Source organism: Synchiropus splendidus, chromosome 3 (genome assembly GCF_027744825.2).
Source record: "Synchiropus splendidus isolate RoL2022-P1 chromosome 3, RoL_Sspl_1.0, whole genome shotgun sequence".
NCBI classification, from domain to species: Eukaryota; Metazoa; Chordata; class Actinopteri; order Syngnathiformes; family Callionymidae; genus Synchiropus; species Synchiropus splendidus.
Genome location: NC_071336.1, coordinates 20,377,048 through 20,393,044, shown reverse-complemented (window position 1 = coordinate 20,393,044; position 15,997 = coordinate 20,377,048). Strand labels below are relative to the sequence as shown.

Below are 15,997 nucleotides of genomic sequence, written 5' to 3'. Positions count from 1 at the left end.
TCCCTGTGACTCTCCCCCGCCTGACTCCTGCTTGACTTTTCGTTCTCATTAAAGTGACCGATAAGAGAAGAGCAGGAATGAGGCACCGCTGAATTTGAGCCCAACCTGCAGCTACACGAACCGCAGTTGTAAGCTCAGAAAAGAGGGAACATGGTGACTTGTGAGTTCAATATGCGTGACAGGAGAGAGGACAGTGACCTTTATCACCTGCTCCCATTCACACTCACCTCCTCTGCACCCTCATTCACCATTTCCTCATCAGTGCTGAGTGCAAGGAGAGGGATGAAAGAGAAATGAAGACTTTGTTTCAAAAAAGAAGGTCGCGCTAGGGTTTGATAGCCTTTTGTCTGCCATCCAAAAACAGCCGTGTTAATAGCTACCCGCAGGCCACTTTATAATGATTGAGCCTTATCTCTTCATGCTTGCAGACAGTCACACACAGACAGCACACAGTGTCTTTATGGTGGCAAAGCCGGGCCATTTAGCTAAATGGAGAACGAACCAAATTGCCAGAGGTTCCTTCTTAAACAGTGATTTGACAAAATAAAAAAAATTAAAAAAAAACTTTTTTGTTCTTTTTTTTGTGGACTCATTGCTCAGATATTTGTTTATATTAATAGATTTAATTCATATTAATAGATTCAAATACAGGTATTAATTCTTCAATTTACAGTGGAGCTACATGATATGCTGGCAAATATATGTTGTATAAATATTTATTACAAGATAATAACAGTTATTCTCTTCTATCTTGATTATTATTATTATTATATTCATATTCCTCTCCTTCTTCTGCTTCTTTTTCTTCTTCTTCTTCTTCTTCTTATTATTATTATCCAATAGAATGGAGAATGTATACTTTATTTGAAGTACAATAGCACTTGAAATTAATCAATTAAATTTTGTGAAAAGAAATGCAGATGCAAAATATTCAATAACTATAATAAATCTTTAGAAACTTGTATATTATAAAACATATATGTGTTATGAGTGAGTCTGCGATTTTTAAATTCAAATTCAAATCAATGACAATGTACATAAAGGGTCAATACTATTAGCTTAGGAATTAAAGAATACAAATTGGAATCAATGTGGCTTTAAATTGTTAAAACTGAATTAGAATATGTAAATTAAATTGAAACTAAAATATAGCTATTTTACAGTTGGACTGCTAACTAGGAAGTTTCCGGTTTCTAGTTTAGAAACTGTAAAAACACAGCCATTTCTCACAGTTTTCTCCTCACCTCATGATGGCTGATAAGTAAGTGACCACACTCCGCCCTTGTCTGCTTTAACTCAGCCTTCAGCTGAAGTACATTGTCTATATACTACGTGTACTAATATCTGACTTCCATTGTGTATCTGTTTGCCCCAAGAGAGGGACACCCGATAACTCAGGTGTCCATACTGTTCAATGAGTGCTGGTTTTTGCTCCAATTCATCATGTTTAACTAATGTGTCAGCTGAAACAAGCAGCACCAGACTGACAGTCATCTTACATTCTTCAGGCATCGGACTGTTGGGTCGGAACAAAAGCCCGCACCACCCGTGCCCTATAATGTTCAACTGGGTTGCCTGGCAACAAATGTTGTCATCGATTGCAAAGATCTTTCTCTTGGTTGCTCATTGTAGCTCCAAGACCTTTTAAGAAGAGATTAATGTGAATTTTCCAACTATTTTTCTGGCATTTAAAGAAAAAAAGAAAAAACAAAGTATCTCACCTCTTTGTTACAGCCTTTTTAAGGCTGAGGCAGAAGCGCTGTGATCGAGTGGTGGCAGGCTGTCTCTGAACAGGTTGGTATTTGATGTGTGTTTTGGAGATCTTAGGAGTTTTCTGTCCCTTTATATTGAATAGAATTTCACGTCAAGCCCGCCATTTAAGGCTGGCATGCGCCGCATAAAGTGATGGGCTGGATTTTGCCTCCTGATTTTAGGTTTCATACGTAGATGATCTTTCCCGAATAATAATGCCAAGATTACTATATTTTGGGATCTAAAATAGCGTTGCAATTATTTGCTGTGTTATGCCTTTTCCCAATAGTCCCAGTCTGCCTTGTGCTTCTTGGGGTATGGTCATCTCGCCGTAGTATACATGAATCCCAAACATGCGTATGGATATCGTTTCAACTTTTCATATACTTAACTTTAATTGCTTTACAAGGTTGTTTTTCCAGTCTTGGCTCAAGGAGATAAAAGCTTTTCATTTACACCGACAAATATAAATTGTGTCCATTTCTATAAAGCCAGCTTGTCCCATGATGTGTGTAAGGGAACCAATGACAATAGTCTAGATAAAAAGAAACAGGAGCTTATTGGTTCTGTTGTTGGGCTAGTTTGCTAAGCTTTGATTGCTTCTGCAAGAAACATTGTGGGTGAGAAAGGATTTCCTACTGGTCTTTGAAATCGTGGTTCAGACGCGGCATCTGGGCACTAAGCGTTTATTTTGTGAAGTTTCCTGCTTTTGTTTATTTTTGAACAAAGCGGACTCTAGTTTGTGTCTCTCGCCTTGCTCAACTGGGAATCTAATTTCCCAGTCGTGCTGAGCCTATGGTGGGATGAGAGACTTACAGCACTGATGAAAGTCAGATGTGAATCTGAAGAAACTACATATTCAGATTTATGTTGGCTCAATCTTGTCAGAACGTCGAGGTAAAATGAGGCGATGCCTTTTTATTTTCGGTGTGAAAATGTGGAGAAAGAAAACAAAGAAGCACTTCAGGCTTCATGTGTTAATATGAGCCATATTACTCAAGTCAGTCCTGCTGTATCACTCGTTTTATGACCTAATCTCTCTTGCTGTCATTTTCACTCAAGCTGTACATTGATACTAATTCAAAAAGCATCTGTTGACTCTTGATGACACTGTGCAGATGGCTGCTTCGCATTAATTGTCCAATAAAACGTGGAAGAACATAAAATCCAGAGGAATAGTCAACACGAAAGAGATGCACTGATGTATGCAACACTTGGACAAGACAGTTTTCTATATTCTGTCATGTTTATTTTCCTTCAAATGCTTTGATTGGGTTTCCTTACAGAGCTTCTGTTGGCTAAATCTGGATGAATTTTGTTTTCTGATTTGTTTGCAATGCGTAAGCTTAATGAAAGCCCTCCTGCTGCTTGAAAAAAAGTGATGCACAAGGGCGTCACTGCCGATATGGCAACCTCTGATTGACAATACAGTACACTGCCTGGTACGTAGAGTATGCTATCTGCACTAAACAAAAAAAGAATTAAGTTAAAATTTTGTTTGCTATGTCTCAAGATAATTTTTTGTCATGTATTTCACCAATGTTTTTTTTATTGGTATTGGCAGAGCCTGCCCATTGTGTAAAGCCTTCTCCAGCACCTCCCTAAATTTCTCAGTGACGTTAAGGTCTGGATTCTGTGGGACCATCCATGTGTGAAAGTGGTGCCTCATGCTCCACTTTTTCTCAATGTGAGCCTAATTTCTGTGCCATCATGGGGAAAAAATCCATTGATGGTACAACCTGTAGTTGTCAGGTAGTTGTTGTTGACCTGATTCTTTGGGCTGCTGGTCCAGAACCAAAAAGAGCGTGCAACTATGCTTGTATGAGTGGAGCAGCCAGTGTATGTTTGTGTGAAATTTCAATTCTGATTCGCTTCCCAGCCCAATTTGGGACTGTACAATTAGTAGAAGTAGTAGTACCATTTTGGTTACCACAATAACACTATCCTGATCAGTCGAGGACGCCACAAGTTTATCTTGGACCTGCTTTTGTACAGCTGATCTGTATGACTGTACAGTGTGCTGAGGGTTTATATTGAACAAAGCAGCGCAGCGGCGTCTGAGATCTGTCAGTCAATGGCGTGTGACTATCACACTGGTATGCTGCTCTTTCAGTGAGCATTGGCTGGCAGGAGGTAAGCACAGAGCCTCCTGGCTAATGAAAGGAACAAGCCAACCTGCGCTGTTTGTTGATACATGTCATTATCCACGTTTATGGTTGCGAATTCATAGGCCAAATGGTCACGCAAGCACAATATGCTGAAAGAAACCGAGAGGGAATACAAGTCTACTCTTTCCTATATTCGATTTGTTCCATTGAGTTTTCACTTTGTGAAAAAAACGGCATTCTGAATTAATTCTTTGGTAAATGGTTGGTTAATTTTATTCATCTATTTTTCAAATAACTGTCATTTATTCGTGTTTAAATCTTAATTTTGCCAAACATCAAACATCACAACTGATCATGACTAATAATTGTGACTAGAACATTGCTCAAAATAATCGTGCCACCCTAGTCCAAATTGGGTACTTGTTTTGATAACCCCGGCCAAGGATGAATTTAACAGTCATGATTATGAGCAAACAAATGTGCTTACGACTGTTGTGTTTTTTTTCAGGATTTGATCCCCGGGGGTGCTATTATGTAAATACAGAACATGTTTGTGTATGAGTTAGTCATGCTTTTAAGTTGTAAATCATGTGGAGGTGTGTTTTTTTTCAATGAATGAAGTGTGATTTTGGATTCATCAGTCGCTCCCAAAAGATTGCATTTGCATGACTGGTTAAGCCCTTGCGTCGTCCTTTGACAGGAGAATATTCGGCTGAAGATGACATGCCTAAAGGTTATGCATAATTCCGCCCTGAATCCAAAACAGCCTCATCATCTGTTTCATTCAGGCATCCCTGCATCACCTGAGAAGGCATTAAGGTCTCATTGACTTTTGAGCTATTATACATCATAAATTAGCATAAATCCACTTCAGGTGCAGCTATTTGCAATTTAACACCTTGAGGATTATAAACAGTTGCCTTCGCAGCAAACAAGTTGACAAAGCAATCTACCGCTGGGAGTCGAGTGTGGCTTTGTAGTGTGCCATCACACAGTGTAAAACAAAGCTGTAATTTGAAATTACAGGACCAAGGGCTTTAATAGACTTTGTTCACCTTTCTAGCCTCACCTCACTTTGCAAATCACAGGGGTGGCTGAGCTGGGTACTTTGTTACGCGGGAGATTTATCTTGTCGCCAGTGGTTGAGAGATAATCCGCGGGGAGCCGTTTTTGTCAGCACATGACGCATTTTTATATACCGTAGTGCTTTTTGGTGATTTGTCAGAGATAACATAATTTCCCACTGTGAGATCAATGAACCACTGCTGTGAGGACGTGTCGATGTGGAAGTGGAAAAAAAAGGAGTTTGGGAAGAGCCGGGAAAGAAAGTGAGAGTATTCCAGTGTGCATGAAAAAGGGTTGCAGAGTAAGAGAGATGAATTACATTGTGCTCTTTGGAGCTCTGTGGAGGAGAGGGGATTTGGTTTGGGGGCTGCAGATAGCTGTCGGGGATCAACTCATTCAGAGCTTCAAATGGCTTTGAGAAAACCAATCAAACCAGCATACACTCTTTCTACATGCCGCACACACTCCGCTTCTGGTCTCCCACACATGCACGTGTGGTAATATCGCTGCTGAGTCTGCTGCACTATTGATCTGCTGCTGGAGAGATTTTACACCGAGAGACACAAAAACATGCACATGTGTACGCACACACTGCCTTACTGGAGTCTCACAATCCTGGCTGGAAAAAAAGGTTACTGATAAAGTGAGTCAGTAAACCACTAAAGCATATAGGATCTACGATGCCTTCAGGTACTGTGGTCCTGTTCTCTCAGCCTAAAAATGCAGCTCTGAGGCATTATAGCTGCTGTGGAATGATCTCATACATTAATCATATACTTTGGTGCATTGCATTTACACAGCGTCCGCTCCTCCGACGTATAGTACTGTTTGGTAAGGTACACAGGTTCTCAATGTCAATGAGCGCCGACTGATGAAGTGAACGTGATCCAAGGTGAGAGTGTTCCTCCAACACCGCTCATGTTAGGCTAGTTTTTACTATAAAGAGGTGGTGGATTTTCTGACTTTCTCATTGACAGCAGCTCCGACTGTCTGTCTATGAAAGCATTTCATCACTTTATCGCAGAGATCTAATTGATGTGTGCCTGCAGGAACAGAGGCTCAGTGTTCCCCCTGCCCAGAAACCTCCTCCAGCTCTCCCAGGAGAATACAGAGGTGTTTCCAGGGCAACTGAGCGCAATAAGAGCTCCAGTGTGTCTCGAATAACACCATTTCAGTGCAGCGCCCGCACAGATCACGCCTTTGAATATTATGTATAAGTCTTGTTCATGTTTTTTGGGCGACAGCTTTACAAAGGTGCAGCACAATAACACTTTTGTGTTTAGTTATTATTTCCTCAAGAGCTGTATTTACTTACATCAAGGCAGCAGTGAGTGTGTTCCCCTCTTGGAATGAAAGAAACATATATATATAATTATTAAGCAGTCTAGAGGTAATGTTTTTGTTCTGACGGCTGTTTCACCAGCACTTTCTCTCTGTGTGTTGTCAGGAGCTTCAGTTTGAGCGTCTGACCCGGGAGCTTGAAGCTGAGCGTCAGATTGTCGCCACCCAGCTGGAGAGATGCAAACTGGGATCTGAGGCAGGAAGCATGAGCAGCATCAGGTAACACGCCAGCAGCCTTCCACATGTGTCTCAGTGTGCGTGCGTTTGTGTGCAATATCAGATCACCCTGTCGACAACTACTGTGGTCGGTTTTGTGTGAGCGTTTCTTTCTATGTCCAAATCAAAGTGCTTAAGGTTTTATTTGATGCTGTGTTTGTATGTGCGGTTCGATTCTCACAGAATCCCAAACTCATGCTGGGTTGGCAAACCTGCAACAAGACGGATTGTATTGCATGTCCTTCACGACACCGTTGCTGACTGCAACATAATAAACCTCCCCCACTGCACATGTGACTGCAAACACACTCAATCATGCTCCAGTTGATCTACTCTGATACTCCAGGTGATAAATAGAAGAATTGTCTGTTTGCTGTTACTGGCTGGTTAGATCAGGAAATCACCAAGCTCACACGACACACAAATGCAACCTGATTCTGTTTCGAGATCTAAGTCTTGACATTGGGGGGGCACTGAATGTGCTGGGCAGTGGTGTCCTGGAGGGAGTGGGACAAGTTGGCCATCATGGATGTCCTTCTGTCTAGCACCTCCTCCAGTGAATCCAGAGTGCAGCCCAGAACAGAGCTGGGCCCCTTAACTAGTTTGACCATGTCTCTGTCCAGCAGATGACTCCATGGAAAATGGCCATGGAGTCATGGACGGTCCTCAGGTCGACAGTGTGCTCTACCCTTTTTTTGAAAAGAGCATATGTGTTTTGTGTCCAGTCCAGTCAGTGCTCCGTCAACGTGAGTCCAGTCAGGACTGGGGTCATACCCCGCCTTTTAAGGGGACAGAGACACCCCTGATGCAGGGAAGAAAGTCCTGTGGAGAACCAATTTATTTATATTATTGCTGCGCTTCCTGAGACCCATTTCTCCAATTTGACTGTTAATAAACATCAGCCTGGAAACACTCCAAGACTACTTCATCATGTCCTCCAATTAAAAGTTTGACCTTTGCGCTGCTAAATACCTTTAAATCATGCAGGGAGAACACTCCATTTTAAGCAGATGATTGAATTCAGATGGATGAGGGAGAAGGGAAGTACGAAGTCAGTCAACAAGTTGAATAACTTTGGTGACCGTAATGAGACCGCTACAATCAGCTCCCATGATAAAATATCGTGAGGGTGCACATTTTTGCATTCATCCATCATCAAAACATTTTAGTTGGTAATTATGGAGACCTCACTAAAAAGCACTGTTGAGTGCCAAGGGTTGATATGGTGTGTTCTCAACAATCCAAGAATCCTGTGCAGTTGTTATGGCGACTCGAATATACCAGAATTGTAGGAAATAGGAATTGCGAAATGACCAAAATATTTAGAGATTTGAAGTACAGCATCTCGGTAAGATGTTTTTTGCTTTACTTTTTAATATGTCAACGCAAAAGGTTTTTTTTTTTCCTGTGACCTGTTTTTTTCCCCAGAAATCTCAACTATTGTTTTCATCTGTCAAATGATGCTTATTTGTGTTTTGTGCCATCTGAGAAGCATTGTAGTCATTTCACACCCCGGCAGATGACACAATAACAAGGACTCAAAGGTTCAGACCGAGAACAATTATCCAAACAGCTCCTTTTTAATTGCTTAACCTGTAGCACACTAGGGCACATCCACGGTGAAATGTGTCCTGCTTTGGCAGAGCTTGGTTGAACATTGCTGCGTCTGCCCCTCTTGAGGAAAGACAAAAGCACGGCCCTCTCCCTCACAGTCAAAATGACACTTCCTCATCTTGCAGGAAAAAATACAGTAGAATAGTCTTTAATAATCCTCCACAGTACAGTCATCTATCCCCTGGCCCGTTGCGTGAGTTAAGTTTTTGATGCCAAAAAATAGATTTGGCAAATGAAGCACATTATGTAGATTTAATGCTAAGTTACTTCTAAAGCATTACGTCGTCCTTTCACCTTCCAGTATACGTTAAGATGGCGTAACATCTTGCTAACACTGCAGATAACGCTCACAGCGAGGACGTACATATGACTTCGCATACTCAACAGTCTGAGCAAAATCTTCTGTGGACACCTTCGGCATTTGTTCTTGTCCCTCATCTGTCTTCTCTCGCGTAGATGCATCGTGCTTTAACCAATCACATTTGATATGAAGCTCTTCTCAGATTGTCTTTGGTGGCTGACTTCTCTTAGCAAGTAATTCAAGTATTGAAAGGCAAACAGAAGTTCTGATTCATCCCCATTTTTTTCCATTATCATCTGCGAGTTAGCTCGGCCTTTTGTGTTTTCCTTTTCATCAGAATATGATTGGCACCGTCCTTTATGCATTACGAGACACATTTCCTCATCCAAGTATTAATAAGAGTGTCTGCGATGTACCTGTGAATGATCAAAGACAGACTGACGCAATTCAGTGAGACAGCACTAACCTTTCTCATGGTCTTCAGCATCAGCACTCATTTTCTCTTTTTTTAATCAGGGGCCCCGTGACAATGTAAATATAGATGGGATTTGTTGGATCACCGCACTATTGGTAGATTATGCGTTCCTCAAAGTTCTTAAGATCGAGTCTTCAAAAGTGGAGATTTTAAGCGGTGACAAGCCTTAGAATTGTAAAAAAATATTTCCTTTTTGTGACATATCTTTCTAGTAGTTTAGGTGGGTGACTGTGAGTGTTGACCTTTACAGGGTGTCCCTAACTTTTTCCCCAATGGCATAAACTGAAGAAAAGACAGAATGATGTGACTATTTTTACTGCTGACTGTAGCATCATAAAATTATAAAACTATCGACAAGGATTTCTGTGTGTATATGTCAGAACATTGACCTAATAGGATTTTATAGTAGAATATCTTGCTGCGAGAGCTCTTGAACATGTCTTTTGTCTTCAGTACTTATTTCTCTGAGTGATGTGTGTCAGTGTGGCCTTTCACAACGTCACGCTTCAGGTGCTCATACTAAATCAAGTCAAGGCGGAACTAAAGTGTGAGGGCGCTATGAAGTGGGTATGAGCGACACACACATATTCTGAAAGAGTTTGTTTTCATCCACCAATCGAATAGGCAACGACTTTTGATGATGAGGAGACATTGAAGTGGATAAATGTGTGTGTGTTAGCCGATGTATTTTGCAGATGCGACACGCCCACCTTGCCAGTGTGAAATGAATTTACGTTATTTGATAGTGTTTCAACAAACAAGACAGGGTTGACCTCTGTATTTTCTCAGTGTTGGGGTTCTTACCACCAGCAGCAGAGCCAAGCGTGTCGTACACCTTCAATCTGGAGAGAGGCACTCACAACTGATGGTGAGGTCGCACTGTCAGTGAGAGTCACGTTTGACAACATATCAACGAAAACAGTAAAAAACTGAGATTTTTGCAGCCGTTGGGGGAACCCTGAGATGTCAGGATTTTCAGTGTTATCATTCCACATCTTTTCCTCAACAATATTCCTGATTTGTCTGATAGGACAAATAAGATGCGATAAATGCTTCCATGTTTCACAGTAAATTACCAATAAATATTGTGGCTTCAGGTTAGGTTTTATTTAACTTGACTGGACAGGTGCTACTTGTTGTCTGTATTAAACCATGTTTAAAGAGCTCCATGTTTGCATGTGGTTTGGTGTTTTCCTGGCAGCCGCTGTGAGCCTGCGTGTCCTCGGTGGTGTTCCGCTCGATAAAGCAATTCAGGCATATCCACGGACTCCTACTCAGACCCCAGGACCCTAGAAAAAGCCTCACTGTGGTGCAAAAACCCAAGGCATAACTGACTAACATCTGCTCCCGCTGAGAACCGTTGGCATGCAACACAAGGCTTCGCCATACAGAATCACACACTGACACGCAGACACACGCGTCCCCTCACAAACATGTCAGACTGAACCACATGCCAGGGCTAATTCATCATTTTGCAGGATTGGTTCAAGTGGCAACCGGTGAGAAAGTTCTTGTGCCTGCCCGCTGAAGATGTGCTGCTCAAGGCCTGGTCCTGACTTTTTGTATGGAAAACAGTAGAACTCAAGCTCAACATACTGAGAAGGGGGTAGATAATTACATTTTAGGGTTAGGGGTGAGTTATTTCAGGTGGTTTGAATTGTCAGCAATCATTTCATGAGTTTTGATATTTTAAAACATATATTTCTACCAAATCTACCATTGGGTTCTCTGTGTAAATAAAGTCAATCTTGGACTATTTGAGTTCAGCTATTTCATGGACTACCTCCTTCCGCCTCCCGACTTTTCCTCCTTGCTTTCTAACTGAATGGTTCTCTGTCACAACTCTCCACCTCAGTGCACATGTGTAGGTTTATCTTGTTAGTCAGGCAGTGCTCTATCTCTGGAGTTTTGTAGTTTTTTTGAGTTAATAAATTGCTGACCCTTAGACTCTTGAAATTATGTGAGGTATTTTTTAGTGACTGAGTGGCAACCTGTCCAGGTACCATAAAGTTATTATGAATAAGTTGAGTAATAAATTATATTCATATAACAGTCAACATAAAACTATGAGCTCAGAAAAGTACATGACAACAGCACAGAAGAGCAGCCAATTTCACTGTAAAAACAACTGTCACTCAAGAGTTAAATGGGCTCAGACAGAAAAAAGGAATTGAATAGTGGCTGCTGGGGTGAAAACACCAAACATTTTCCACTAAACCACCATTGATCTTAGCTCTACTGCATTCCTGAATTGTCAAGGCTCTAACAATCTGTGTATGTTGAATAAACATCAACAACTTATTTTCTCACCGCAGGAAGATCGAAGTTCTGAACTGAGCTGGGCGTCTGAGTGGCTGCGTTTAGAAGTCATGCAAGTGAATTATGAATTCATTTAAACCCTCTTGGATCCAGAAGGAATGCCAGAACCTCCCTAAAACATCTGTTCTTTGTCTCAATATTAACGTTTCCTGAAAGTGATTGAACAACACATGCTCATCACGTGTAGTGTCATTCACATTCACCCACAATCTCTGATTGGTTTGACAATGCTCGCTACACAGTTATAGTCTTTATGTATTCATGCAAATGAATATGTCACGTGACTGCCATTTCTCAGAAAGCATCAGGCCGCTTTGGAGAATGCGTTTCACATGAGTCTCGCAGGTGTCGCTGCTGCTCAGCATGATATCATGCGATTCCATGTTATAGTTCTCTGACAGATTCAGATCACTGAAGCCCCTCCGGCTGTCATTTGCCTTGAAGTGCCCTTGCTTGTGTGATGCATTCATGTTGCTGTGAGACTGTAAACTGTTGATGAAGTATTGTGAGAGATGAACAAGGCCACATGAGAGATGGCAGAGGGACTTCACATATTCAGTGTTGCTCAGAAGTTGGTAAATAGAATAAAACAAGATTTTTTGAGGACTTTTATCCTTGTAGATTATTTTGAAGAACACCATGAAAATGTGTAGAATTCATACCATAGATTTTTTCCTCCACATTTGAACTGAGAGAAGACAAAAGTATTATTTGAAGAAGTTTGTTAAAGTACATATTATTTATAAATTATAGTTCTGTTATTATTTGCAAATTAGATTCATAAGCACCCAGAAAACACTTCAAAAACATTCCTTTTTAGGTGAAATTTAAGACATTGTTAGCTGACAAAAATAATTATATTAAAAAATATAATAAGATAATGAGTAATGAAGTGGTTTAAATGGAGAGACAAAACTCTTTTTTGCTTTTACAACTTGCAAGTGTCAACTGTTGCAGTGCGTTATGGAAATGGTGTAAGATCTTTTTAACAATGAGTTGATATGATGATACAATGACATTGTCGGTCGACTAAGGTGGCCCCATGCCAGCTACCAATAAACCCAAGACTTCACCCTCCGTACTACACGCTATAAAAAATTGTATTCTCAAATCTAATTTCTGACATAAAGAATGCAATTAGGGTCCCAGACAGAGAGTCTTATATCTCTTGCAGGCCATTGAAATTCGTCTGTCGTCTTATCTGGTAAAGGTCAGAGCAGTGAAAGCCCTGCCGAGGTAGCCGACCCCTCAGTTGGTATGCAGATGACGTGGCAAGTTGAGCAAAACAAATGTGACCTCTAAATGAGTGTTTTGTTGTGCTTAATGGGATTGTTAGCATTTAGTAAAGAGAGATGGCAGTATCTGCACTGAAGGCGGAGAGGGCCACTCTGATATGGTGGGAGAGAGATAGATGGAGAGAACAGAGAGAGAGAAAGCTAATAAATAGCTTTCATTACCCTTTGGCAGCCGCCGAATAGGTTCATTGATTTATTATTTTTTTCTTTTCCCCGGATTTTTCTTGCCCTGTTTGCACTGTTGTATTACTTTCTGGATCTCCTTCCAAGATTTGACTCTCTGTTTTCAAGCACTGAATAATTAATGGTGAGCTTATTTATAGTGGTCTTATGAGTTTGATTATCAGCGATCACAAGGCTTCTAACTGATGAGGGTGAAATGTCGAGGATTTCTCTGCTGTCTGAGTTTAAAACACTGGAATAAAAATAAGGGCATTTGAAAAAGTATTATTATTATTATTGTTGTAATAGCCCTGTCTTCATATTGGCGAGATTATATATTTTATCTCTTATTTCTTCAAAAGTTTTTAAACTTTATTTACTATGTAATGTAACTTTATTTTGGAAAATATGTAAAAGGAAATCTTGGATGGGACTTAATTAAAAAAAAATAATTTAGAGGTTTTAAAATTAATTTATTTGTGATGTATCATATTTTAATATACTACTTCATAAGGGTCATATTTAGCTTGAATCTGTACACATGAGTTGTACACCAGTGCTCCAGTGATTCTTGCTGCATGAAGCGCACAGAACAAGATTTTAATTTTTGTCCTATCTGCTCATTTACTCTCCTTTATCATGGATGTTTTGGTTATTAAGTCATCACAAGGTGTAATGCGGTGCACCTGGAATTGGTGCGCAAAAAAATATTTTCTGTGAAAGAAAGGTTGCAGTGTATTCTACAGGGATAGATTCATTAAAAAGATTTTCATTTATCACTGAAGAGAACTAGCTTGTACTCACAGATGCTCCTGCAGAAATGAACATTACAGTATTAGAATACATGTTTCTGTACAGTTCAGGGACAGAAAACCAGTCCACAGCAGGGAACGGTGTGTGTGTTTTCTGACTCATTGCTTCTCTCCTCTATCCTTCTCACCCTCTCACTTTCTGTCAGACACTCACTCTTGGCTTCACCTCCCTGTGACTTACCCGTGGGGTCTTTGGGCAGATGTCGAAGTCTGTACAATGTTATCAGTAAGCTGTTCCTGCCCCTGGACATGAGCTTTACACCCACTCTCACTGTCATGTAATACCATGCCGACACAGCACGACATAGGAAGATTATACATAAACAAAAATTAAATAATGCTCATCGTTTGGTCATATATTTACAGAGCACAGTTGTGTGGTGACAGTTTTGCTCTGGTGGGTGCGGTTGCCACAGATACTCCAACGTAGTGCCAAACAGCTGCACTCAGTTTGGTGGTGGCATCAAAAGAAAATTAACATTATACTCCTTCAAAGAAGCTACCCAGACCGACCAGCTTCAGGTGCTGTAATGATCTGTCTCTCCTGTGGTAAATTAGGAAATATATTTGTGTTAAGACTTTGATTCCTTCTTTCATTTTGAGATGTTTCCGGATGAATAAATGAATGCCGCATTTCAGTTTACAGTTATACATTGACATTTATTTGAAAGTTTTGTTGCTGTATTTACTCCACCACAGTTCTGTTTATTGATCACCTTCGAGCTCAGCATGTGGTCAACCGGATCTAGTGAAAGCAAGTCCTACAAATAGAACTGTCGTGCTGCTCAGTCTTAAAAAATAATCAATGGAGCTTCCTTTTTTAATCGACAATAAGCACTGGGTTCCTTATGTTTCATCTTTGTGTTTATCCTGTTGCTTGTCATCACCGACCTCTGTCTAAATGTTCTTGTACTCTCCCTGACCACCTTCCTGTTTTGGCCACGGATAAAATACTATCTGATTAGCTTCCTTTATCTCTGGACGCCCAACTCTCTTCTCCTGTGCATGGTGATAATAGAGGGATCCATCACACCATTAGCTGCAGGCGCTTTTATATGCTCAGCAAAAAGCTGCATGGAGAGAACTCAAATTATATTCCGCTGCATTAAAACCTAAAATATGCCTGTGCATGTGTGTGTGTGTGCGTGTGGCAGTGATGTCTATGTGAATGATGAGACAAAGAGTCATGCTTCTCTCTAATGACTGATGATGCATTTTTAAGAGTGGAGGAGAAAAATGGTGGCAGGTGAGAACATATCTCACATTGCTGACGCCGTCGCCACCGCTCTGTCGCCGCCACTCTGTCTCTCTGCCACTGTGTGTTGTTTTATCTCTGCCCCACATCTATCTGTCTCTGCTCTTGAGTTATGTCTGGGCTTGGTTCAACAGAATTCCCTTATCAGTGGAGCTCAGGGTGAAACTCACTCTCTTGGCTCCCAATTAAAAGGATTATTATTATTATTATTATTATTATTATTATTATTATTATTATTATTATTATTATTATTATAGATGGGTAGATAGGTATGTATACAGACAGATGAAGAGTTAAATTAACTTTATTACTCCCTCTGAATATTTGAGGTTTTATGATCATAATAATGTTTTTTGTTTTCTAAATTATATTTCATTACATTACATTTTCGGTCAGGAAATGAATCAGACCCAAGAAAGTTTCAACACAAACTTCTGATCAAAATCTGTACTTTGTTTTCCCTCAGTGGCTCTCAGTGTCAGCTTAGGTGTGAAGGCGGATGGACACTTCAGGTCAGCTCATGTAGGAGTCACCAGCTGGTGACTGCATGTCAGCGGCAAGAGGAGACAAACCTGAGAATCAAACATCAACTGCAGCATCACTGTGTGTGTGTTTGTGTGTTTGTGCATCATCTTGCTGAGGGGAATCGGGGATGTTTGGTTCATTAAACATGCAAATTCATGCTTATCTTCCCCCAGCACCAGATAGTGGTGAGAATAGATAAGAACCAACCAAACCAAGCCAGGGAGGCACAGAGAGTGTGTGTTATATTAAGTGTGAGACAAACAGCCACATTCACAAAAAAAAAACAAAAAAAAAAACGGGATAGATAAGACACTGAAAAATATATAAATTCTCATCACAGTTGTGAAGTAAAGCGGGTAATTACAGTGACTTTTACAGACAAATGTGTCATATAAAATGCAGTGCATTATGTTATACAAATTGCGCCTAATAGTAGTTTGACCTTCAACGTCTATGTTGAAACCAAATTGTATTTGCAACCTTGACATATTTGTCTCACACCGGGTTTTGCAATTTATGTCACTCTTTTTTAAAGTGTCATTTCTTACCCTTTTTATCAGCACGCGTTGTAAATATTGACTTGTAGATGGGTTTTATTCTGGGTGACTCACTCCACAGTATGCTCAGCCACATGAAGAAAATATGGGGCACTTGGGGCTACATTCTCAGTGACAGTGATTCATCGCAAAACGTGTTTACCTGAGATAAAGGTTTCTTGAATGACTAAGATGACAGATGCTTATTGTATAGTACATGC

At 40.4% G+C, this 15,997-nt stretch overlaps 1 protein-coding gene across 7 annotated transcripts in view; it reads left to right on the top strand.

The window, feature by feature from the left end:
* ctnnd2a (catenin (cadherin-associated protein), delta 2a) overlaps positions 1 to 15,997 on the top strand; it is a 240,219-nt gene that overhangs the window by 69,358 nt on the left and 154,864 nt on the right. For all 7 annotated transcript variants that reach the window (XM_053858318.1, XM_053858311.1, XM_053858317.1 and 4 more), the window contains exon 3: positions 6,373 to 6,485. In XM_053858318.1, coding sequence (XP_053714293.1) covers positions 6,373 to 6,485 — 113 coding nt within the window. The remainder of the gene's footprint in view (positions 1 to 6,372; positions 6,486 to 15,997) is intronic.